The sequence below is a fragment of the Aotus nancymaae genome, unplaced genomic scaffold (genome assembly GCF_030222135.1).
Source record: "Aotus nancymaae isolate 86718 unplaced genomic scaffold, 86718_ANA_hifiasm-v0.15.2.pri h1tg000057l, whole genome shotgun sequence".
NCBI classification, from domain to species: domain Eukaryota; kingdom Metazoa; phylum Chordata; class Mammalia; order Primates; family Aotidae; genus Aotus; species Aotus nancymaae.
Genome location: NW_026988471.1, coordinates 42,063,241 through 42,085,639, shown reverse-complemented (window position 1 = coordinate 42,085,639; position 22,399 = coordinate 42,063,241). Strand labels below are relative to the sequence as shown.

At 44.8% G+C, this 22,399-nt stretch overlaps 1 protein-coding gene across 6 annotated transcripts in view; it reads left to right on the top strand.

The window, feature by feature from the left end:
* The window catches only part of THADA (THADA armadillo repeat containing), a 357,394-nt gene that overhangs the window by 285,429 nt on the left and 49,566 nt on the right, over window positions 1-22,399 (top strand). For 5 of the 6 annotated variants that reach the window (XM_064364035.1, XM_064364033.1, XM_064364034.1 and 2 more), the window contains exons 33-36: window positions 10,281-10,660; window positions 11,252-11,370; window positions 12,015-12,087; window positions 15,586-15,739. In XM_064364035.1, coding sequence (XP_064220105.1) covers window positions 10,281-10,660; window positions 11,252-11,370; window positions 12,015-12,087; window positions 15,586-15,739 — 726 coding nt within the window. Of the gene's footprint in view, window positions 1-10,280; window positions 10,661-11,251; window positions 11,371-12,014; window positions 12,088-15,585; window positions 15,740-16,882; window positions 18,542-22,399 lie in introns of those variants that run through there. The other variant, XM_064364036.1, reaches the window with a different exon arrangement.

Here is a 22,399-nt window from a genome sequence, read left to right as displayed (position 1 = left end):
GCACAGTATTTCCATAAGTGACATTTTATACTAGTGAAACCATTCTTTTTGTTGGGTTGGTGTTTTCAGTCCTGAAGAGGATCCTTCTGCCTTCGTGGATACTGACTGCTGCTTCTAAGTAGAGCAAGTCGTGTATGACTACCGGGGCTTTTGCCTCCCCCATAGCCATCTTTGCTGGGGCCAAGAAAATGTTGGCATTTTCTTGCCAAACGGGCCTTGCATTTTCTTTTTCTTGCCCTTTTTATTTTGGCACAGGATGATCAGGCTATCTTGATGAGTGACATAAGAGTGAAGGCCAGGAACTGTATAATATGCAGGAGCTCATTGGTTGAGCACTAGATGAAGGGGTTGACTTATGATGAAGGGCTATGGTGTACAAAAACAAATACCATTAAACGCTAGAATTAAACATTCATCATGGCAAGATGTTTACACTGTGGAAAGCACGGATGATCTCAGAGGGTCTGAGGTGGAAGTGTAGTCCCTGCATCAGCAGCATCAGCATTACCTGGGAATTTGTTAGGAAATGTAACTTTTGAGGGGGCCCTGCCCAGACTTAATGAATTAGTAACTCGGGGTGAGCAACTAAAGTTTGAGAACCGCTGGTCTGAGGTAACAGTACAGCAACCTTACGTGGAACATTGATCGCTGATGGGAATGCCAGATGAAACTGCCTGCTCTAATTATTATTCCTCCCTCCTCCCACCAAAGTTAAATTCACCTAAATTAAATGCTGTTATGGTGTAACTCCACTGTATCCATAGTTATGTGGTAATGATATTATCCACTTGTTTTTTCAGAATGCCCTTTGTTAAAGCTATTTAGATTAACATGCACCTTTTAAAAATTATATTGATTTTTTTTTTAATTTAACAAACCGATATGAATAGCTCAGAAGATCAAAGGCAAATGGCCCACAGGCCTTCCCTTTGGGGCTATGCTTCTTCTCTAGGGAGGAGACAGACTTCCCTAAATGATAGAACAGGACATGCTAAGTATGATGCCATTCTGCTCAAGGTCTGTGCTACTGTGAAATCCTCTTTGAGCAACCTGTCGAAATTAGCACTCTCCCTTGGTTAGGGAGTGGCAGTTTTGAGATCTAAAGTTAACTTTCCCAATCACTGCTCAGGTTGCAGACATTACACTGGAATCTCCGACCTACCAAAGAACCAAAAACTGCTAAGATAATACATCTGATATTACCAGAGGGAATTGCGTGAATGGGCCACCATACTCCATACAAGACACTCTGCCCAGTGTCATGAAGGACTCTGCAAAGTTCCTTCAGTTTCTTCCTGAGAACAGAGGTTCCTAATAGTTATGCTATCCAAACAGACCAGCCTCAAGAAGCTTTTATCAACTTCTCCAAAACTGTAATTCACTAGTGCTGCTCCCTGGTGATTTCACCAGCCCATGTCACAAGGAAACTATAGCAAAATGATACTATTGCAAATTTGTCTTTTTCTTCTTAGTTTTTAGTTTTTAGAGATGGAGTCTCACTATGTTGCCCAGGGTGAAGTGCAATGGCTATTCACAGGCATGCTCATAGCACACTGTAGCTTCAAGTTCCTGGACTCAGGCAGTCCTCCTGCCTCAGCTTCCCAACTAGCTGGAACTACAGGTGCATCCCATCATGCCTGGCTACAATTTTTCTTAAAAACAAATTTCTTTCTTTTTTTTTTTTGAGATGGAGTCTCACTCTGTCGCTCAGGGTAGAGTGCAGTGGCACCATCTCGGCTCACTGCAACCTCCGCCTCCCAGGTTCAAGCAATTCTCCTACCTCAGCATCCCGAGTAGCTGGGATTACAGGTGCCTGACACCATGTCCAGCTAATTTTTGCATTTTTAGTAGAGACAGGGTTTCACCACGTTGGCCAGGCTAGTCTCGAACACCTAACCTCAGGCGATCCACCCACTTCAGCCTCCCAAAGTGCTGGGATTACAGGCATGAGCCACCACGCCCAGCCACAAATTTCTTTTATGATGACACTATGGTTTTTTTCCCTTTTGCGGGGGTAAGAGGCTTTCTTTCATGAAGTGATAATAATACATGGTAGGTTTTTAACATCCTTTGCAAAATAAAAAGCTGGCAACTTATACCAGTCTGCCACATTGTGACATTTCATTAGTAATTAACTTCTCCAGGGAACCAGGACATAGCACAGTAGGAGGTATTGTCCTTCCATGTGAATCCAGCCATTCAGCCATTCCCTTGAAGGCCAGAAATATACTTGCTCCGAAGAATGAAGAAAAAATAAGTTAATTCCAAAAATGAAATCAAATTGGATGCAAGAATCAGTCACACATACTTGAGAGGTTGAGATGACTGCACTGGTGGGAAAGTGCAAAGACTTTCCAAACAAGGAGGGCGGAAAAAAGCCCCAGCCAGTAAGAGAAAAAAATCATCCTAACTTCCAAAAAATACAATGGAGCCATTAAAGCAGGGACTTGATTATTTCACTCAAGCATTTGGCTTTCCAACAAAGAAGAAATCCAGAGCAATGAGATTGCGAGTAGAAAAGTTAAGGTTTCAGATGGGTGTGGTGGCATGCACCTGTAGTCCTAGCTACTTAGGAGGCTGATACCGGAGGATCACTTCAGCCTAGGAGCTCGAGACCAGCTTGTGATAAACTATCTCTTTTCTCTCTCTCTCTCTTTTTTTTTTTGAGACAGAGTCTCACTCTGTTGCCCAGGCTGAAGTGCAGTGGCATGATCTCGGCTCACTGCAACCCACCCCTCTCGGGTTCAAGTGATTCTCCTGCCTCAACCTCCTGAGTAGCTGGGATTACAGGCACGTGCCACCACTCCCAGTTAATTTTGTGTATTTTCATTAGAGATGGGGTTTCACCATGTTAGCCAGGATGGTCTCTATCTTCTGACCTTGTGATCTGCCCACCTCGGCCTCTCAAAGTGCTGGGATTACAGGCATGAGCCACCGCGCCTGGCCCTTTCTTTTTTTTAAAAAAATGAAAAGGCAAAGAAGGTTTAAAAATTACAATCTGCTAAAGAAGAAGGCTGCTGAATTTCAGACTGAGGATCTAATTTCAGTTATTTGTGTCCAGCAAATGAAGGGCACTCATCGAAATCAAAGTAAGTACCACGTGTTCATCTAGACTATTTGTGGTAACACACATGTTGTTGTACCAGGGGAAAATCCCGCTTGTGAAAGTCCTTTGACGAACTCTACAGCAGGAAACAGACTCCACCACTAAAACGGTAGCCGTCGATCCCTGCTGGACCTAGGTCACTTTAAAACTAGACTGCCAGGTCTCACCCAGTGATGTGGTCAAGTGCCCCTGACCTAAGTATTTTTCTAAAGCTCTCAGGTGAATGTAATGTGCTTCCTGGGCTGAGAACCACTGTGCAAGAGAAAAGCAGCACTTCTTTGTTAGTCGCTGTAGTAGCTTATGCTGAAGTATTAGACATTTCTGCCTCCAACCTCCTGTTCTACTTAGAGATCCTCTCACTCTGGGTACTAAGATAGAATAGGGGAACGTGGTTCCTATGGTCCCACCCAAATGGAAGCTCCACGAGAGCAAAGCCAGTCTTTCTAATTCACTTCTACATCTGAGACCTAGAACAGAATTTGCACATAGCAAGCCAGGGTTTACATTGCTGAAGGTCTGGCTAGCTGGCTGGCCTGCCTGGCAGGAACATTTATAGTGCTTATTCATTCTTTTGAATTCTTGGTTATTTTCTCTCCTTTGGTGTTTTTATTTGAAAGACAAATAGGGGCATGGTGAATTTTCTAGTTCTTCACTACTGTGAAGTCCCGCGCTTCAGTCAGCTGTGCTCTGCTTAGAACTCCAGCGCCCTACCCACCCATAAACCCTGCCAGCCCACGTGGAAGTTGGCTCTGAGAAGTGTGGTTCTCAGCTGGAGTGCAGAGCAGAATTACCTGCCAGCTCTTAAGATTACAGCTGTCTGCGCCCAACTTGAAACCAACTGAATCAAAATCTACAAGAGTGGAATTCAGGCATGTGTGGTTTAATAACCTTAGTCATTACCTTCACTTGAGGGCAGTGGTTTTTAAAATACCTAGATCAGCAGCAGCAGCTTCACCTGTGAGCTTGTTGAAAATGCAAATCATCAGCCCCTACCCAGGACCTCTAGAATCAGAAACTCTGGGTTGAGGTCTAGGCAGCAGTCCGTGATTTCACAAGCCCTCCAGAGCCTTCTGATGCACGCTCAAGTTTAAGACCTCAGCTTCAGGGCATCTCCCTGAGTCAGAGTTGCTGCACAAACGATATTTTTTCCAAGCAGCAGTTTGGAGAAAGTGCCTAAATGAATATCACTTGATAATTTTCTCCCTTTTGGCTAGAGACCTAACCTGTCCTGCTGCTCCTCTGTTGAGACATTAATTCGGCAAACTTATTTAAATGTCTCTTGGTGTCTATTCTCTCCTAACTCTCCCTGGCACGTTTGCCCTCTCCTCTTCTCTCCCAGCAAGGCCTTAAATTGTGTTCCCTCTTAAAAGCCCTTTTTCAATTTTTTCCAGTAGAAAATCAATGCCATCACATTCATTTTGGTCTTTCATACGACTTTAGTATGTATTCTCTTTACCTACCATTTCCTTAGTGATCTTGAGCAAGTAACTTAACCTCTCTGTTTCCTCATCTGTAAAATAGGAATAATAATAGAACCTACCTCATTAATGAGTTAGTGCTTGTCTAGGTGCTCAGAATAATATCAACAAGTTTCAGTTCTAAAAGTAATTTTTGGCTGGATGGGGTGGCTCACACCTGTAATCCCAACACTTTGGGAAGCCAAGGTGGGTGGATCATCTGAGGTCAGGAGTTGGAGACCAGCCTGGCCAACATGGTGAAACCCCGTCTCTACTAAAAAAATACAAAACTAAACTAGCTGGGCATGGTGGTGGACACCTGTAATCTCAGCTACTCGGAAAGCTGAGGCAGGAGAATTGCTTGAACCTGGGAGGCTGAGGCAGGAGAATTGCTTGAACCTGGGAGCCTGAGGTTACAGTGAGCTGAGAGGTGCCACTGAACTCCAGCCTGGGCGACAGACTCCGTCTCAAAATAAAAGTAATTTTTATTCATAGCACTAAATCATGGATATGTAATATTTTATAATTACAGAATAGTACATGACACCTAAATACTCAACAAATGTTAGCTTTTTTTTGAGACAGTTTTGCTCTTGTTGCCCAGGCTGTAGTGCAATGGCATGATCTCGGCTCACCTCAACCTCTACCTCCTGAGTTCAAGCAATTCTCCTGCCTCAGCCTCCTGAGTAGCTGGGATTAAAGGCATGCAATACCACAACTGGCTAATTTTGGTATTTTTAGTAGAGACGGGGTTTAGCCATGTTGGTCAGGCTGGTCTCAAACTCCTGACCTTAGGTGGTCCGCCCACCTTGGCCTCACAAAGTGCTGGGATTACAGGCATGAGCCACTGTGGCCAGCCCAAATGTCAGCTTTTATTAGTAAAAATTTTAGGGCACTAAACATTTTGTGACGTTTATAGTTTTCGTTTTTTGAGACAGTCTTGTTCTTCGCTCAAGCTGGAGTGCAATGGCGTGATCTCGGCTCACTGCAAACTCTACCTCTCAGGTTCAGTGATTGTCCTGCCTCAGCCTCCTGAATAGCTGGGATTACAGGCACCTGCCATCATGCCTGGCTAATTTTTTTATTTTTTTAGTAGAGACAGGGTTTCACCATGTTGTCCAGGTTGGTCTCAAACTCCCAACCTCAGGTGATCCACCCACCTCGGCCTCCTAAAGTGCTAGGATTACAGACATGAGCCACTGCACCCAGCCATATCTTTATAGTTGTTATTGTATACTTGTTCTTTGTCCTCCCATTGGTCTTAAAGCTCTTTGAGGCCAGGCGCAGTGGCTCACACCTATAATCCCAGCACTTTGGGAGGCTGAGGCAGGTGGATCACCTGAGATCGGGAGTTTGACACCAGCCTGACCAACATGGAGAAACCCCATCTCTACTAAAAATACAAAATTAGCCGGGCGTAGTGGTGCATGCCTGTAATCCCAGCTACTTGGGAGGCTGAGGCAAGACAATTGCTTGAACCCAAGAGGCGGAGGTTGCGGTGAGCCTGAGCAACAAGACTGAAACTCCATCTCAAAAAAAAAAAAAAAATGCTCTTTGAGACAGATCTTTTTCTTTCTCAGCTCTGTATCTCTGTATCTCCCAAAGTATCTAATACAGTTAGGCATCCTTTATCCAAAATGCTTGGGACCAGACATGTTTCAGATTGCAGGTTTGGTTTTTTTTTGGATTTTGGTCTCTTTGCATATACAATGAGATATCTTGGGGATGGAAACGAAGTCTAAATACAAAAATCATTTATGTTTCATACATACCTTATACCCATAACCAGAAGGTGATTTTATTTTTTCCTTGGGGGCACTGAATATATTGCATCTGTGTATTGACTGCATTAGGTCAAGTGTGGAATTTTCCACTTGTGGCATCATTTCGACACTTAAAGAGTTTCTGATTTTAGAGCATTTTAGATTTCAGATTTTCAGATTAGGGATGTTCAACCTGTATATGCTTAGTAAATTCTTACAGAGTTAATACTCAAGTCACAGGCAGTGTAGGTCAAGAAGTCCCAAAGGAACACGTCCCTTCATTCCCTTCATCAACATGCTTGCTCCCCATCTCCTCCTTCTTTGGGGTAGTGCCTTCATTCCCTGGCTTCCTAGTGACGTCATCCCTTCTTAAGGCCCCAGACCAGGCAAATGGGTCTGGGTGTGCAGCTCTCAAGTCCAGCAGACTACACTTAAACTCAGCCTGGACTGCATCTCTTTCAGATAACAAGTTCCTTTAAAAATTATCCAGAACGGCCCAGATAGTTCTTCCTGTTTTTAATTACAATTTTAAGAGCAGATTTCTGAGCTGTATTTCTGACTGTGCCTAACAAATGAAATTCCTTTTGATTTTAGTGTTGTCCTCTGGCAGCAGTGGGTAGGAAGGATGGGGAAATGGTACCTGGAGATGATAGTACTGTGCTCTTCTTATTGCTAAATTGTTATGAGATTGAGTTTTTAGACACTGAAACAGAGATGACACAGAGGTTGAAGATCCCAACTGCCTGGGGTTTCCCCCACTGCTTTATAAAGATGCCTGCCTGGCCAGGCTCAGTGGCTCACACCTGTAATCCCAGCATTTTGGGAGGCCAAGGCGGGTGGATCATCTGAGGTCAGGAGTTTGAGACCAGCCTGGGCAACATGTTGAAACCCTGTTTCTACTAAAAATACAAAAATTAGCCTGGCGTAATAGTGCCTGCTTGTATTTCTAGCTACTGTGGAGGCTGAGGCAGGAGAATCACTTGAGCCCGGGAGGCAAAGGTTACAGTGAGCCAAGATCGTGCCACCGCACTCCAGCCTGGGCGACAGAGGGAGACTCTGTCTCCGAGAAAATAAAAAAATAAAGAGATGCCTACTGGTGAGCTGGGACTTCTGCAACATCTGAGCTAAGAGTAGAGGTGTGTCTGCAGCCGCAGATGGTGGCCTCCATGGAATACCATCATATTGGAGCCCAAGTCCAGTCCCCATTTTGCCCCCTGTGGCAGACTTTGAAACAGTTTGGTGTGTTACATAAATCTGTACTTTTTAATTCTCAAATTGCAAGCCTATGCAAATTTTCAATTTCAGATAAATTTTTCTAAGTATTACCTTAATGTTTTACATTTGCATTATGTTTATGTTAGCTTTCTAGAAGTCAGCAGAGTTCTCTGAGTTATATGAGATGATGAATGTGAACAGTGTTTTATTAGCTATAAATGCTTATCACTTAAATGCTCTCTGGTAAGCCAATCCAGGATAAACTTGTTAACATCATGAGTACAATTTTCAGTGAGGGTTTATCAGAGAATGCTATGAATATAATATCTAAATTTTGGCAAGGCATTTGGTGAAGTCTGTCCTAAGTTCTTGTAGATAAAACTTGACGGACAGAATGATATAGTTAAGAGGGTTCATAACTGGGGATGACTAGAACCAAAGAGGGCTAGTTAATGAATTGGTAAGAGCCTTAAAGAGGATTTGAGGCAAGGGCCAGCAGGGAGCCTGCTCACCAAAGGCCTCCACCCTCCACCTGGCTCACATTTTTAGTAATTATTTGATTGTGGTCATTTAGGCATTCATGTGAATTGAAGTTTGCCAACTACTTTTTATGCATTTTTGAGATGGGGTCTCACTTTGTCACCCAGGCTGGAGTGCAGTGGCAGCATCATGGCTCATTGCATCCTCTACCTCCTGGGCTCCAGTGATTCCCCCACCCAGCTGATTTTTTTAATTTTTTATAGAAATAGATTCTCACAATATTTCCCAGGCTGGTCTCGAACTCCTAGGCTCAAGCAATCCTCCCACCTTGAGCTCCAAAAGTGTTGGGATTACAGGCGTGAGCCACCACACCTGGCTGGTTTACCTGACTTCTATTAGATGAAGTACACGTGTGAAGAACTGGGCACTGGGAGGTACCCAAGACTCCTCCCCTATTCTGCACCCTCATTCCCTAGTCCTGCCAGTTTTATCCCTTCAGTATTTTTCTCTCTTTCTTTTTTCCTTTTTAAATGATCACCTTGGCTTCAGACCTTTAGTCTAATTTCTTAAACCCACCTTCTCCCAATTCCTTCCAAACTTGAGGCCCTCATCATTTCTCTCCTGGACTACGGTGCAGTAGTGTTGTAACTGGTCTCCCTGCCTCTAATATTGCCTTCTCAACAAGAAGAGCACTTTAGTGAAAATGGGCCCCTGACTTTATTGCTTAAAAAACCCCTCAGTGGCATTCCCTTGCACACAGAACTATCTGCTTCACATTGTCTAGGAGGCTTTCTGTGTTCTAGACACATTTCTTCCCTAGCCTTGTCTCCTGCTCTTTCCCACCTTGAATTTCATGCTCCAGTGTTATGGGATGGCCTGTAGTTCCCCACATGGTCCATTCCGTTTCATGCCTTTGTTAGCCTTTGCTCAGCTGGTTGCCTTGTCTTTGGTGTTCCTAACACATTACCACCTCTCTTCCTCTTTGAGACTTAGGTTATCATTTAAACCATTATATTGGCATTACCTGTTTATGCGTTTCTCTTTCTCAAACTAAACTGACTATAAACTCCTTAAGGGCAGTGATCTTATTTAGCTCCTAGCACATAGTAAGCAGGCAATATGTTTTTGGTTTTTAATTTTTTAATGAGAAATGAGACTATGAAAAGATCTCAGCAACTGAAAGACAGACCATAAAACTTAACAGGAAGATACAATTTAACAGGGATATGCTTGGGCTTAAAATAAACAAACAAAAACCCATCTCGACCTAAGTACTGAGTACAAAGTGTGAGGAAGATGATGACTCACCTCCATCAGCAGACCATGTCAAGAAAGAAGGGCTGTGGTTTCAGTTGACTTTATGCTCCATGTGAGTCAACAGTGTGATGCAACTCCAGTTCAGAACAGGGAAAGTAATAGTCTTGCAGGTCAAACCATGCAGGAGAGTTGTGATCCAGCCTGTGGGCCATTTTTTTTTTTTTTTTTCTGGAATGGATGCACATTACTGCACCTCAGCACCCAGCACCTCCCACTGACCCCTTCCTCCTGCTCAACAATCACCAACCATGGCTGGGTCATCTGAGGGACAGCGATGGGATTATTTCATGTGCATTACCTGTGGGCCATTTTTTAAGAGAGGGTGCGGCATGTTCAAAGGAAAGCAGCTAGAATAATGAGAGACGGTGACCCCATCATCTGGGGAAGGAAGTAGGCATGTTTCACCTGAAGAAGATGGGGGACACAAGAATTGTAATCAAATGCCTAAAGAGCGATCATTGGGAGCCTCAAAACGTAGCATAAAGCCAATGAGTAGAAACACAAAAAGAGCTTTTTGACAATTAGATCTACTAACAATGGAATAAGCTGTCTCATGAGCTCCAAGGTACTGTAGGGTTCAACCAAGAGCTTCTGGGAAGAGGGGTTACAGAGGGGAGCCGAGCCCCTGAAGGAAGTTTATACTAGACGTGACAAGAGGTCACTGAGTTCATATTGATTGAATGTTGAGGAGAGGTGCCGGAAACGCAACTTGTAATAGTAATGCCTTTGTCCCCCTGTTGGAAAAATGATACATTACCTAAATAGAAATTGTCATGGACTAGAAGTCTGAACCTTAGTGGGCCACTGATGACATTGTTTGAAATGTGCTTATGGAAGACATCTGCCAGTCTCACCCAGTGTCTTCAGTCTTTCATTCTTTCTTACCCTTTTGTGGAAAGTTAAAGTGATTATCTCTTTCCCTTTGCTTTTTCTGCTTCTTAGTTCTGGAGAATCTTGGCTTCTGGGAGGAAGTCAGAGGGATTATCTCAGCATCAGAGTTAATAACGGGATTTCCCAGTGCCTTCAAGGTGCCAGGCCTGCCCCAGTACCTCCAGAGCCTCACCAGACTAGCCATTGCTGCAGTGTGGGCCGCAGCAGCCAAGAGTGGAGAGCGGGAGAGGGACGTCCCCATCTCTTTCTCTCAGCTGTTAGAATCTGCCTTCCCTGAAGTACGCTCATTGACACTGGAAGCTCTCTTGGAAAAGTTCTTGTCGGCAGCCTCTGGACTCGGAGAGAAGGGACTGCCACCCTTGCTGTGCAACATGGGAGAGAAGTTCTTATTATTGGCCATGAAGGAGAGTCACCCAGAATGCTTCTGCAAGGTAAGGCCTCTGATGTACTGACAGCCCCTTTCCACTCCCCACATTCTTTTGTGAGCCACTGGAATGGTGGGATCATGGAGACAAGATTGGGTTTGTGCTCTCTGGGGCAGTAGGAAGTAGATTCGGCATCCAGTGGATAAAGATTCTCTTTGTATGATGGTTTGCACGGCCTCATACCTAGGGCACCAAGAAAAGCTTTTGATGATGGGGTATTGATGGCAGAGATTAAACAAAGACAGAGCAAACCACTTTGGGATGTTTAGGAAACAGATCATTAAAAATTCACTGTAGAGTGTGTCAGAGGTAGTCTTTGCTGACATGGCTATTTCAGGGCAGATGGCCACCTGGAAAGCATAATCCAGGAAAGGGCAGGGGCCTAGGACTCAGGGCATCTGGCTCCCATCCCATCACTAGAGGTCCTCTGGTTAGTCATTCACCCTGCTTCAGTCTCCCAAAGGTATTATGGGGGAAATAAGTCAGTGAGGGCCTTTTGAAAGATAGACCCCCTTGTTGATACAACTATTATTTAACATCTGGAGACTTTTCCCTGAGTATTTACTTCTCTTTTTTTTCATGGATTTGACTTAACAGATACTGAAAATTCTCCACTGCATGAACCCTAGTGAGTGGCTTCCCCAGACGGAGCACTGTGTCCATCTGACCCCAAAGGAGTTCTTGATCTGGACGATGGATATTGCTTCCAATGAAAGGTTTGTCCCCAGTGCCTCCCATGTAGCCTGGTAGGGTGTCTGGTCTCATCGGTCATTATGTAATGAACTTGCTCACAATCCTGGCCTCAGGTCTCAGGTCCTGTATATTCTTCTAAGCCTCAGCCTAAGAGTTCTAAACTCAAGCAATAGAGTGATATCAGTGATTCACATTAATAACCAAAGGTAATTGCTTCCAGAGGCATTTTTGTAACCAGGAGGTAGAGATTTCCAGTGTTCACATCTGCATAGGTTACAGACTGTCTGCAAAAAACAGTGTATCAGCCGGGTGCAGTGGCTAATGCCTGTAATCCCAGCACTTTGGGAGGCCGAGGCAGGTGGATCATGAGATCAGTTTGAGACCAGCCTGACCAACATGGTGAAACCTAGTCTCTACTGAAAATACAAAAATTAGCCAGGTGTGGTGGTGCTCGCCTGTAATCCCAGCTACTCAGGAGGCTGAGGCAGGAGAATCTCTTGAACCATGAGGCGGAGGTTGCAGTGAGCCAATATTGCACCAGTGCACTCCAGCCTGGGCGACAGAGCAAGACAAGACTCTGTCTCAAAAAAAAAAACAAAAAAAAACCAATGTATGAAATATGTTTGATTGTAATTTTGTGTGATTTTTTGTTTGTTTATTTTTCTAGATCTGAAATACAGAGTGTAGCTCTGAGACTTGCCTCTAAAATCATTTCCCACCATATGCAGACATATGTGGAGGTAAGGCTGGTTCTGTTCTTGTTCTGGGACCTGGGTTTTTGTGTTCTCATTTACTCAGAAGGTGTCAGTAGAAGTAAACTGTCTCAGCAGGCAGAACCCCTGTGACATGTGTATGTAACATCTACAGAAATATTGTTCATGCTGCTTTTTCACTTCAAGTATAACTCAAGAAGACTTATTTGAACACCACCTTTCTTTTCTCTTGTTTTAGGCTTTTTTTTTTTTTTTTTTTTTTTTGAGATGAAGTCCTGCTCTTGTCGCCCAGGCTGGAGTGCAGTGGCATGATCTTGGCTCACTGCAATCTCTGCCTCCCAAGTTCAAGCAGTTCTCCTGCCTCAGCCTCCCGAGTAGCTGGGATTACAGGTGCCTGCCACCACACCTGGCTAATTTTTTGTATTTTTAGTAGAGACAGAGTTTCACCATGTTGGCCAGGTTGGTCTTGAACTGCTGACCTCAGGTGATCCACCTGCCTTGGCCTCCCAAAGTGCTGGGATTACAGACGTGAGCCACTGTGCCTGGCCTGTTTTAGGCTTTTTTTAAATTAGAGTCCCTAGGGGCAACAGGACCTTCCCCTCAAAACACTTATCCTCAGATCCCTTGTTTGCTTCCCTATTTCTATAGCTAGACTCTTTATTTAAAGAGGAATAAACATGTCACTTCCAAAAATATTTGCAACCTAATGAACTAAGTATGAAAATACATCACTAAGGCTTAAATATTCCCCCAGAACATGGCCCAGCTGGCTCTGGATGGAGGCCCAGATGCACCCCACCTGTTTTACATGTCCTTTGATAGTGAAGTAGAACAAAAGTAAGAAAAACAAGCTTCTTGGGATAGCACCATCATAGAATCACAAGTAGAAGGCAGCCAATACCACAGGAAAAATCACCTGAAGATCTGGATTCCACACAGCCACACTAATGGTGATGGCATAAAAAACTGTGAATCCAGAGCCCTTACAATAAACCTAGCACTGATGTATAGGTACTGAAATACAAAGATGAGCAGAGACTAGAGATACAGTCTAATGAAAGAAAGAGAACATTAGATAACTACATTATATGCTCTAGCAGGAAGATGTGCAGGGGCCGTGGGAACCCAGTGGAGGGAGTGAGAGTTTGGAGGCTGAAGAAGACTTCATAGAGGAGATTGTGAAGTTCAGAGAGCATGAGGCTGGGCAGAGATAAAACCGAGGGTAGAAATTAACAAGCAGGCCCAATTTCCTTGGATCTGTCATTCAAAGGCAGGACAGGGAGCCAAACCTAGGAGATCACTAGGAGATACAGAAAGCCCAAAAGAAAGTCAGGTGGGGTGGAGAGAGTACAGGAATGGAGATGATTTGCTAAAAAACTATAGCCCAGGGGGAAGAAAAAAGCACCAGCCGGTCATGGTGGCTCATGTCTGTAATCCCAATCCTTTGGCAGGCTGAAGTGGGTGGATCACTCTGAGGTCAGGAGTTTGAGACTAGCCTGACCAGCAGTGAAACTCCATCTCTACCAAGAAATACAAAAATTAGCTGTGCATGGTGGCGGGTGCCTGTAATCCCAGCTACTCCAGAGGCTGAGGCGGGAGAATCACTTAAACCCCGGAGGCGGAGGTTGTAGTGATCCAAGAGATCACACTACTGCACTCCAGCCTGAGCGACAGAGTGAGACCCTGTCTCAAAAAAAAAAAAACACCAGGGCCAAACGCAGTGGCTTGTCTGTAATCCCAGCACTTTGGGAGGCCAAGGTGGGCGGATCACCCTGAGGTCAGAAGTTTGAGACCAGCCTAGCCAACATGATGAAACCCCATCTCTACTAAAAATTACAAAAATTAGCCAGGCATGGTGGCGCGTGCTTGTAATCCCAGCTACTCAGGAGGCTGAGGCAGGAGAGTCACTTGAACCCAGGAGATGGAGGTTGGAGTGAGCTGAGATCATGCCACTGCACTCCAGCCTGGGCAACAGAGTGAGACTCCGTCTCAAAAAAAAAAAAAAAAAACACCAAGTTCTAAGACAGAAGTCACCAGGCAGCTTAACAAGCCTGCCAAGGCATTATTCTTATCCGAAGCTGTTTCTAACCAGTTATTATGTGTGTCTTAAAGTCACTCCTCCCCTCCCCTGTCCAACCCTTCCTTCTCCTCCTCTCCCCTCCCCTCCTCTCCCCTGCCTTCCCTCCTTCGTCTTGCTCTCTCTCCCAGGCTACAGTGCAGTGGCATGATCTCAGCTCACTGCTACCTCTGCCTCCTGGGTTCAAGCGATTCCCCTGCCTCAGCTTTCTGAGTAGCAGGGATTAAAGGCATGAGCCACCATGTCCAGCTAATTTTTGTATATTCGTAGGGACACAGTCTCACCATATTGGCCAGGCTGGTCTTGAACTCCTGACCTCAGGTGATCCAACCGCCTCAGCCTCAAAAATGCTGGGATTACAGCTGTGAGCCACTGTGCCCAGCCTGTGATGCTGCTTTAAATGTTGTAACAGAAACTCATAAATACTGTGGCTTAAATCAGATAGAAGCTATCCAAAGCAAATGTAGCTTGACGGTGTTGAGCCACCAGGTTCTCATACTTTGCTATTCTGCTGTCCTAAACACATAGCTTCTATCTTAGGTCCCCACCTGGTTGCTCCAGCTTCTGCCATCTTATCCTTGTTTAGCTAGCAGGAAGGGGAAACCCAGGAAATAAAGATCATGGCCATTTCCTAAGGCATGACTTGAAAGTGCACAAATACTACTACTTCTAGTGTCATCCCAGTCTTCAGAACTTAATCACATGTTACTCCCAAATGTCAGAGACTGGCACATGTAGTTTCTAGCTGGGTGCCCTTGGGCCCAGCCAAAAATCTGGGGTTCTGTTGCTATAGGAGGAGTATCTGGTTATTGGTGACAATAAGTTATTATTTGCTGGACGGTCTTTCCCCACAAGTTTGGTCTTTCCCAGAGGTATCAAGTATGCCAGTGTTCTCATAACCTGATTTGCATCCAAAAAGACTAAAGGAAGGCCAGGGGTAGTGGCTCATGCCTGTAGTCCCAACACCGGGAGGCCAAGACGGGCAGATCACTTGAGGCCAGGAGTTCAAGACCAGCCTGACTAACATAGTGAAACCCTGTCTCTACTAAAAATATAAAAACTAGCCAGGTGTGGTGGCACACACCTTTACTCCCAGCTACTCGGGAGGCTGAGGCAGATCGCTTGAACCCAGGAGGCAGAGGTTGCAGTGAGCCAAGAATCGCAGCACTGCACTCCAGCCTGGGCAACAGAGCAAGACCTTGTCTCAAAAAAAAAAAAAGAAAGAAAAAGACTAAAGGAACTTGCTGTCTAGTTTTAGTGATTCCCTATTACCGAAAGACAAGTCAGATTTTCTTCCTTGGGCATATTTCTCTCTAGTTGGAATAGAAAAGCAACTGAGAAACAGCTTTCTTCTCATGGAGCTAAGAGCTAATCTGCAGCCCTAGTTTGATGTAGGTCAGCCCTTGGTTGTCTCTTCTGAACTACTGATTCCCTGTTCTGTGTTTTAGAACAGGGAATCGATAGCTGCTGAGCTGAAACAGTGGGTTCAGCTGGTCATCTTGTCCTGTGAAGACCATCTTCCTACAGAGTCTAGGCTGGCCGCTGTTGAAGTCCTCACCAGTACTGCACCACTTTTCCTCACCAACCCCCGTCCTATTCTTGGTAAGTGTGCTGAGAGGAGAGTCTGTTGTACCAAACTCACTTAAAATATGGATAGATATTCTTACCTAAAAAGAAGGGAAGGTGAAAGATGGCAACTTGCACCTTGCCTTTATGTCTTTCAGATATATTCCTGCCATCTTAGTTCATGTTCTAATCATTTTCACGAACACACTTTTTTTTTGTGAGATGGAGTTTTTCTCTTGTCACTCAGGCTGGAATGCAGTGGCACGATCTTGGCTCACTGCAACCTCCACCTCCTGGATTCAAGTAGTTCTCCTCCCTCAGCCTCCCGAGTAGCTGGGACTACAGGTGGCCGTCACCATACCCAGCGAATTTTTCTATTTTTAGTAGAGATGGGTTTTCACCATATTGGCCAGGCTGGTCTCAAACTCCTGAATGACTTCAGGTGATCCACCCACCTCAGCCTCCCAAAGTCCTGGGATTACAGGTGTGAGCCACTGTGCCTGGCCCACCAATATACTCTTAACTAGCCTCTTGTTTTTCAGTCTTACCCCCTAAACTTTTCTTCACAAAGAACCTCTTTCTGAAATGCAAGTCTGGTAATTTCAGGCCACTATTTAAAACCTTTGAGTGGGTTCCCACTGCTTTTAGTATAAAGCCTAAACACCCTTTAGCACAGCCCATAAGGCCCTTTCTGTTCTGTCCCTGGTCCCCCTTCCTGCCTTATCATCTACCACTCCCTAACACGGGCCCTATGTGTCATCAGTAGGGAACAGTTCTCTAAACTAAACAAACCACTGCTTGACTGACTTCTATTTGTCAAGACTCAAGCCTAACTGTCTCCTCTCCTGGGAGGCCCGTTGGAATAATCTAGTGAGAAATGAATGGGTAAGTGTGAATCTGTGACAGCAAGGAAGAGAGGATGGGCTTAAAAGAAATTTAGGAAGTAGAATCAACAGGACTTGGTGGTGTTGAGGTTGATATAAAAGGAAAATTCAAGAATGATTTCTAGGCATCTGGCTAAAGTGACTGGATAACCTGCTAGTTGCATTCAGTGATTTTGGTTTTAAGTTGAAGGTATCTTTATTAGTCTGTTCTCACACTGCTATAAAGAACTACCTGAGACTGGGTAATTTATGAAAAAAAGAGGTTTAACTGACTCACAGTTCCAAATCTTAACAGGAAGCATGGCTGGGAGGCCCCAGGAAACTTACAATCATGGCAGAAGGCAAAGGAGAAGCAGACACCTTCTTCACATGGTGGCAGAAGAGAGAGAGAGAGAGCAGGAGAAAGTGCCACACACTTTAAAATCATCAGATCTCATGAGAACTCACTGTCATGAGAACAGCAAGGGGGAAATCTGCCTATGTGATCCAGTCACCTCCTACCAGGCCCCTCCTCCAATTCAACATGAGATTTGGGCAGAAACACAAATCCAGACCATATAATTTCATCCCAGGCCCCTCTAGAATCTCATGTCCTTCTCGCATTGCAAAATACAATTATCCCTTCTTAACAGTCCCCTAGTCTCAACTTATTTCAGCATCAACTCAAAAGTCCACAGTCCAAAGTCTCATCTGAGACAAGGTACGTCCCTTCCACCCATGAACCTATAAAATCAAAAACAAGCTAGCTACTACCAAGATGCAATGGGGGTACAGGTGTTGGGTAAATGCCCTCATTCCATGAGCCTGTAAAATCAAAAACAAGTTAACTGCTTCCAAGATACAATGGGCGTACAGGTGTTGGGTAAATGCCCTCATTGCAAATGGGAGAGATTGGCCAAAACAAAGGGGCTACAAGCCCCATGCAAGTTCAAAACCCAGCAGGGCAGTCACTAAATCTTAAAGCTTTAAAATAATCTCCGTTGACTCCATGTCTCACATCCAGTGCATGATGATGCAAAGGGTGAGCTCCCAAGGCCTTGTGCAGCTCTGCCTCTGTGGCTGTACAGGGTACAGCCCCTGTGGCTGCTTTCACAGGCTGGTGTTGAGTGCCTGTGGCTTTTCCAGGCACACAGTGCAAACTGTAGGTGGATCTACCATTCTGGGTTCTGGAGAACCGTGGCCCTCTTCTCACAGCTCCACTAGGTAATGCCCCAGTGGGGACTTTATGTGGGGGCTCTAACCCCACATTTCCCATCTCTACTGACCTAATAGAGGTTCTCCATGAGGGCTCCGCTCCTGCAGCAGACTTCTGCCTTGTTATCCAGATGTTTTGATACATCCCTCTGAAGTTTAGGTGGAAGTTTCCAAACCTCAACTCTTGCTTTTTGTACACGCATAGGCCCAACACCACATGGAGGCCACCAAGGCTTGGGGTATGCACCCTCTGAAGCAATGGCCTGAGCTGTATCTTGGCCCCTTTTAGCCACGGCTGGAGCTGGAGCAGCTGGGACACAGGGTGCCATGTCCGAATGCTGCACAAAGCCACCAGGCTCTGGGCCTGGCCTAAGAAATCATTTTTTCCTCCTAGGCCTCTGGGCCTGTGATGGGAGGGGTTGCTGTGAAGGTCTCTGAAATGCTCTGGAGACATTTTCCCCATCCTCTTGGCTATTAACATTTGGCTCTTCTTTTTTTTTTTTTTTTTTGAGATAGATTCTCGCTGTATCACCCAGGCTAGAGTGCAGTGGTGTGATCTCGGCTTACTGCAGTCTTCGCCTCCCAGGTTCAAGCAGTTGTCTCTCTCAGCCTCCTGAATAGCTGGGATTACAGGCGTGCACCACCACACCTGGCTGAGTTTTGTATTTTTAGTGGAGACAGGGTTTCACCATGTTGGTCAGGCTGTTCTCGAACTCCTGACCTCATGATCCACCTGCATCGGCCTCCCAAAGTGCTGGGATTACAGGTGTGAGCCACTGCATCCAGCCTTTTTTTTTTTAATTCTTTTTTTTTGAGGTGAAGTCTTGCTCTGTTGCCAAGCTGGAGTGAAGTGACTCAGTCTCGGCTCACTACAACCTCCACCACCTGGGTTCAAGCAGTTCCTCTGCCTCACCCTTCCGAGTAGCTAACACTACAGGCATGTGCCACTATGCCCGGCTAATTTTTTTTTTGTATTTTAGTAGAGATGGGGTTTCACCATGTTGGCCAGGATGATCTTGATCTCCTGACTTCGTAATCTGCCTGCCTCAGCCTCCCAAATTGCTGGGATTACAGGCATGAGCCACCACACCCAGCCTTTTTTTTTTTTTTTTTTTGGATGGCGTTTCACTCTTGTTGCCCAGGCTGAAGTGCAGTGGCACAATCTTGGCTCACTGCAACCTCTGCCCCCCGGGTTTGAGTGATTCTCCTGCCTCAGCCTCCCGAGTAGCTGAGATAACAGGCGGGGTTTCACCCCCATTTACCCAACAGATGGGATTTCACCATGTTGGCTAGGCTGGTCTTGAACTCCTGACCTCAGGTAATCCACCCATTTTGGCCTCCCAAAGTGCTGAAATTATAGGCATGAGCCATTGCGCCCAGCCTTGGCTCCTCTTTATTTATGCAAATTTCTGCAGCAGGCTTGAATTTCTTCCCAGAAAATGGGTTTTTCTTTTGTATCATATGGCCAGGCTGCAAATTTTTCAAACTTTTATGCTCTGCTTCCCTGTTAAATATAAGTTCCAGTTTCAGATAATCTCTTTGTTCATGCATATCAGTGTACACTTTTAGAAACAGCTAGGTCACATCTTGAATGCTTTGCTGCATATAAATTTCTTCTGCCAGATATCCTCAATCATTTCTCTCAAGTTCAGTGTTCCACAGATCTCTAGGGCAGGGGCAAAATGCCTCCAGTCTCTTTGCTAAAGCATAGCAAGAGTGACCTTCACTTTCCAATAAGCTCCTCATCTCCATCTAAGAGAACCTCAGCCTGGACTTCATTGCCATATCACTATCAGCATTTTGGTCAAAACCATTCAGCAAGTCTCTAGGAAGTTCCAAACTTTTCCACATCTTCCTGTCTTTTTCTGAGCCCTTTAAACTGTTCCAACCTCTGCCCGTTACTCAGTTCCAAAGTCACTTCCACATTTTCAGGTGGAAATGTTTTTATAGCAGTGCTCCACTTCCAGTTCCAATTTTCCATAGTAGTCCATTCTCACACTCCCATATAGAACTACCTGAAACTGGATAATTCATGAAGAAAAGAGATTTAATTGGCTCACAGTTCCATAGGCACAACAGGAAGCATGGCTGGGAGGCCTCAGGAAACTTCAATCATGGCAGAAGGCAAAGGGGAAGCAAGGCACATCTTCCCATGGTGGAGCAGGAGAGTCAGAGAGCAGGGAGAAGTGCCACACACTTTTAAACCATCAATCTTGTGAGAACTCACTCACTATCATGAGAACAGCAAGGGGGAAATCTGCCTTCATGATTCATTCACCTCCCACCATCCACTCCTCCAATTCGACCTGAAATTTGGGTGGGGACACAAATCCAAGCCATATCAGTATCTTTGGGATGTAATGATGGAAATATTTTGAAATTAAACGGATGTACGGATCTTAGCTGGTTTCCAGCATGTTCTACACCTCCATGTCTCTCCTCACTGCTACCCTGTGTGTCAAGAGTAATAGGAACGGGTAGCATGTCAGTGATATGTAAGAATACCAAGCTTGAGAAACTGCTAAGGAATTGAAAAACATTGTTCTTTTTAAAAATTTTTAAATTGTGTTAACTTGTTTTTTGTTTTGCTTTTAAGCATAGGGTTTAATAAAAGGAAAACCCGGGTTCTAAAGCTATGCTTCAACCCCAACCTTGCCCTCTCCTGCCATGTTGAATCCCATATTAACATGGTATGATTCTTTTCTCACCTATTAGTGGAATTCTGTTTTTGTGTACCTCTTCCATGCTCAGCCCTCAAGAATCAGACATGGCCGCTGCCTCCAAGGAGCATTCAGTATAGTGTGGAGAAAGGATTTCCAGAATAAAGGAAAGAACTGTTTTTTAGATGGTGAGATGTGAGGTTCAAATTTCAAATGTTTGAGGAGTTCAGACCAATAAAGGGTCTCGTGTCCCTATATTTCTCTGGGAGACAATGTTTTCTTCAATACTGTTTTAACTTTTTTCTTCTTAGTGACTTTCAGATATTTTTCTTAAAACCAGAAGGATATTGAGAAGGGGCTGTGTGATTGCAGTTTAATCATTAGACCCAAAGGAATAAGAGCAAAAGATGACAAACTTTAGTCAAGTCTCTCTAGTAAGGTTAATACCATTTTGCAGCACATCACATTTTCTAGGTGACTTTAACTACTTGAACCCTAGCTCATAACAGGTAAAATGTGTATGGAATAACCTGGAGTTCCTATGTGAAATTGGGTCCTGTGCCTATAAGAACATGAACAATAGATGCAGCAATTCATGCCTATAATCCTAGCACTTTGGGAGGACAAGGCAGGAGCATTGCTTGAGCCCAGGAGTTCAAGACCAGCTTGGGTAACATAGCAAGATCTCATCTCTACAGAAAAAAGAAAAAAGAAATTAGCTAGATGTAGTGGCACATACCTGTAGTTCCAGCTCCTCGGGAGGCTGAGGCAGGAGAATTGCTTGAGCCCAGGAGGTCGAGCCTGCAGTGAGCCATTGCACCACTGCACTCCAGCCTTGGCAACATGGTGAGACCTCATCTCAATGAAAAAAGGTACTGAATAGGTAGAAGCAAAAGACATAAAAAGTGCATGAGAGGCCGGGTGCAGCGGCTCACGCCTGTAATCCCAGCACTTTGGGAAGGCGAGGTGGGTGGATCACCTGAGATTGGGAGTTTGACACCAGCCTGACCAACATGGAGAAACCCTGTCTCTACTAACAATACAAAATTAGCTGGACATGGTGGGACATGCCTGTAATCCCAGTTACTCCAGAGGCTGAGGCAGGAGAATCACTTGAACCCAGGAGGCAGAGGTTGCAGTGAGCAGAGATTGCGCCATTGCCTGGGCAACAAGGGTGAAATTCCGTCTCATAAAAAAAAAAAAAAAAGTACATGAGAAAAGTCAAGGGCACAGCAAAGTCATTTACCGAAAAAGAAAAATTGAAAGGAACTAAAGAAGGAAGGATATAAATGACCATGTTAAAAGAGGAAAATATTAAGAAAGAAAGATATTAAACCCTACAGAACAACCAGAAAGGATGGAGACTGAAAGGCTGAGTAAAATTTAAAGCCAGATCTTTAACGAAAAGAAGAGAACAAAACCCCAAATGAAGCCACTGTTCTTATTGGTATGACTAAAGCATCAGTGACTCTGAAACCAGGTTCTCCATGTACAGATCAGGGAGAAGATAGACAAAGGAAAGTTCTTAGGGCAGTGTGGTTTCCCCATTGAAAGGATGGGGATGCTGCATGGTGGTCTTCCATGGCCCTCCACTGACGACCCTCCACAGGCCAGGCCCACCCCGCCTGGACCAGAGGTACCCCTTCTGGGAGGCCATGCTCACCTCTGACTTTCATCATGAAGTCTGTGTCAGTTACAACAGTCCACTCTCATCTTTCCTGTTGTGAGTCACAGCCACGCAGTTTTGTTCTTGATAACTCATTGCTTTGTGTTTTTGACTTTATATTCCTTTTGGTTGCTCAGGAGAAGATATTATCTTTTCTTGTTGATTGTCTACAGCAGCACCTAGCACAGGCTGAATAAACAGGTCAGTGTCCAGGAGTAATGGCAGTCAGACAGTGGACCCCTGACATACATGGACACATGGACACAAGCTGCTGCCTTTATCATGGATGATT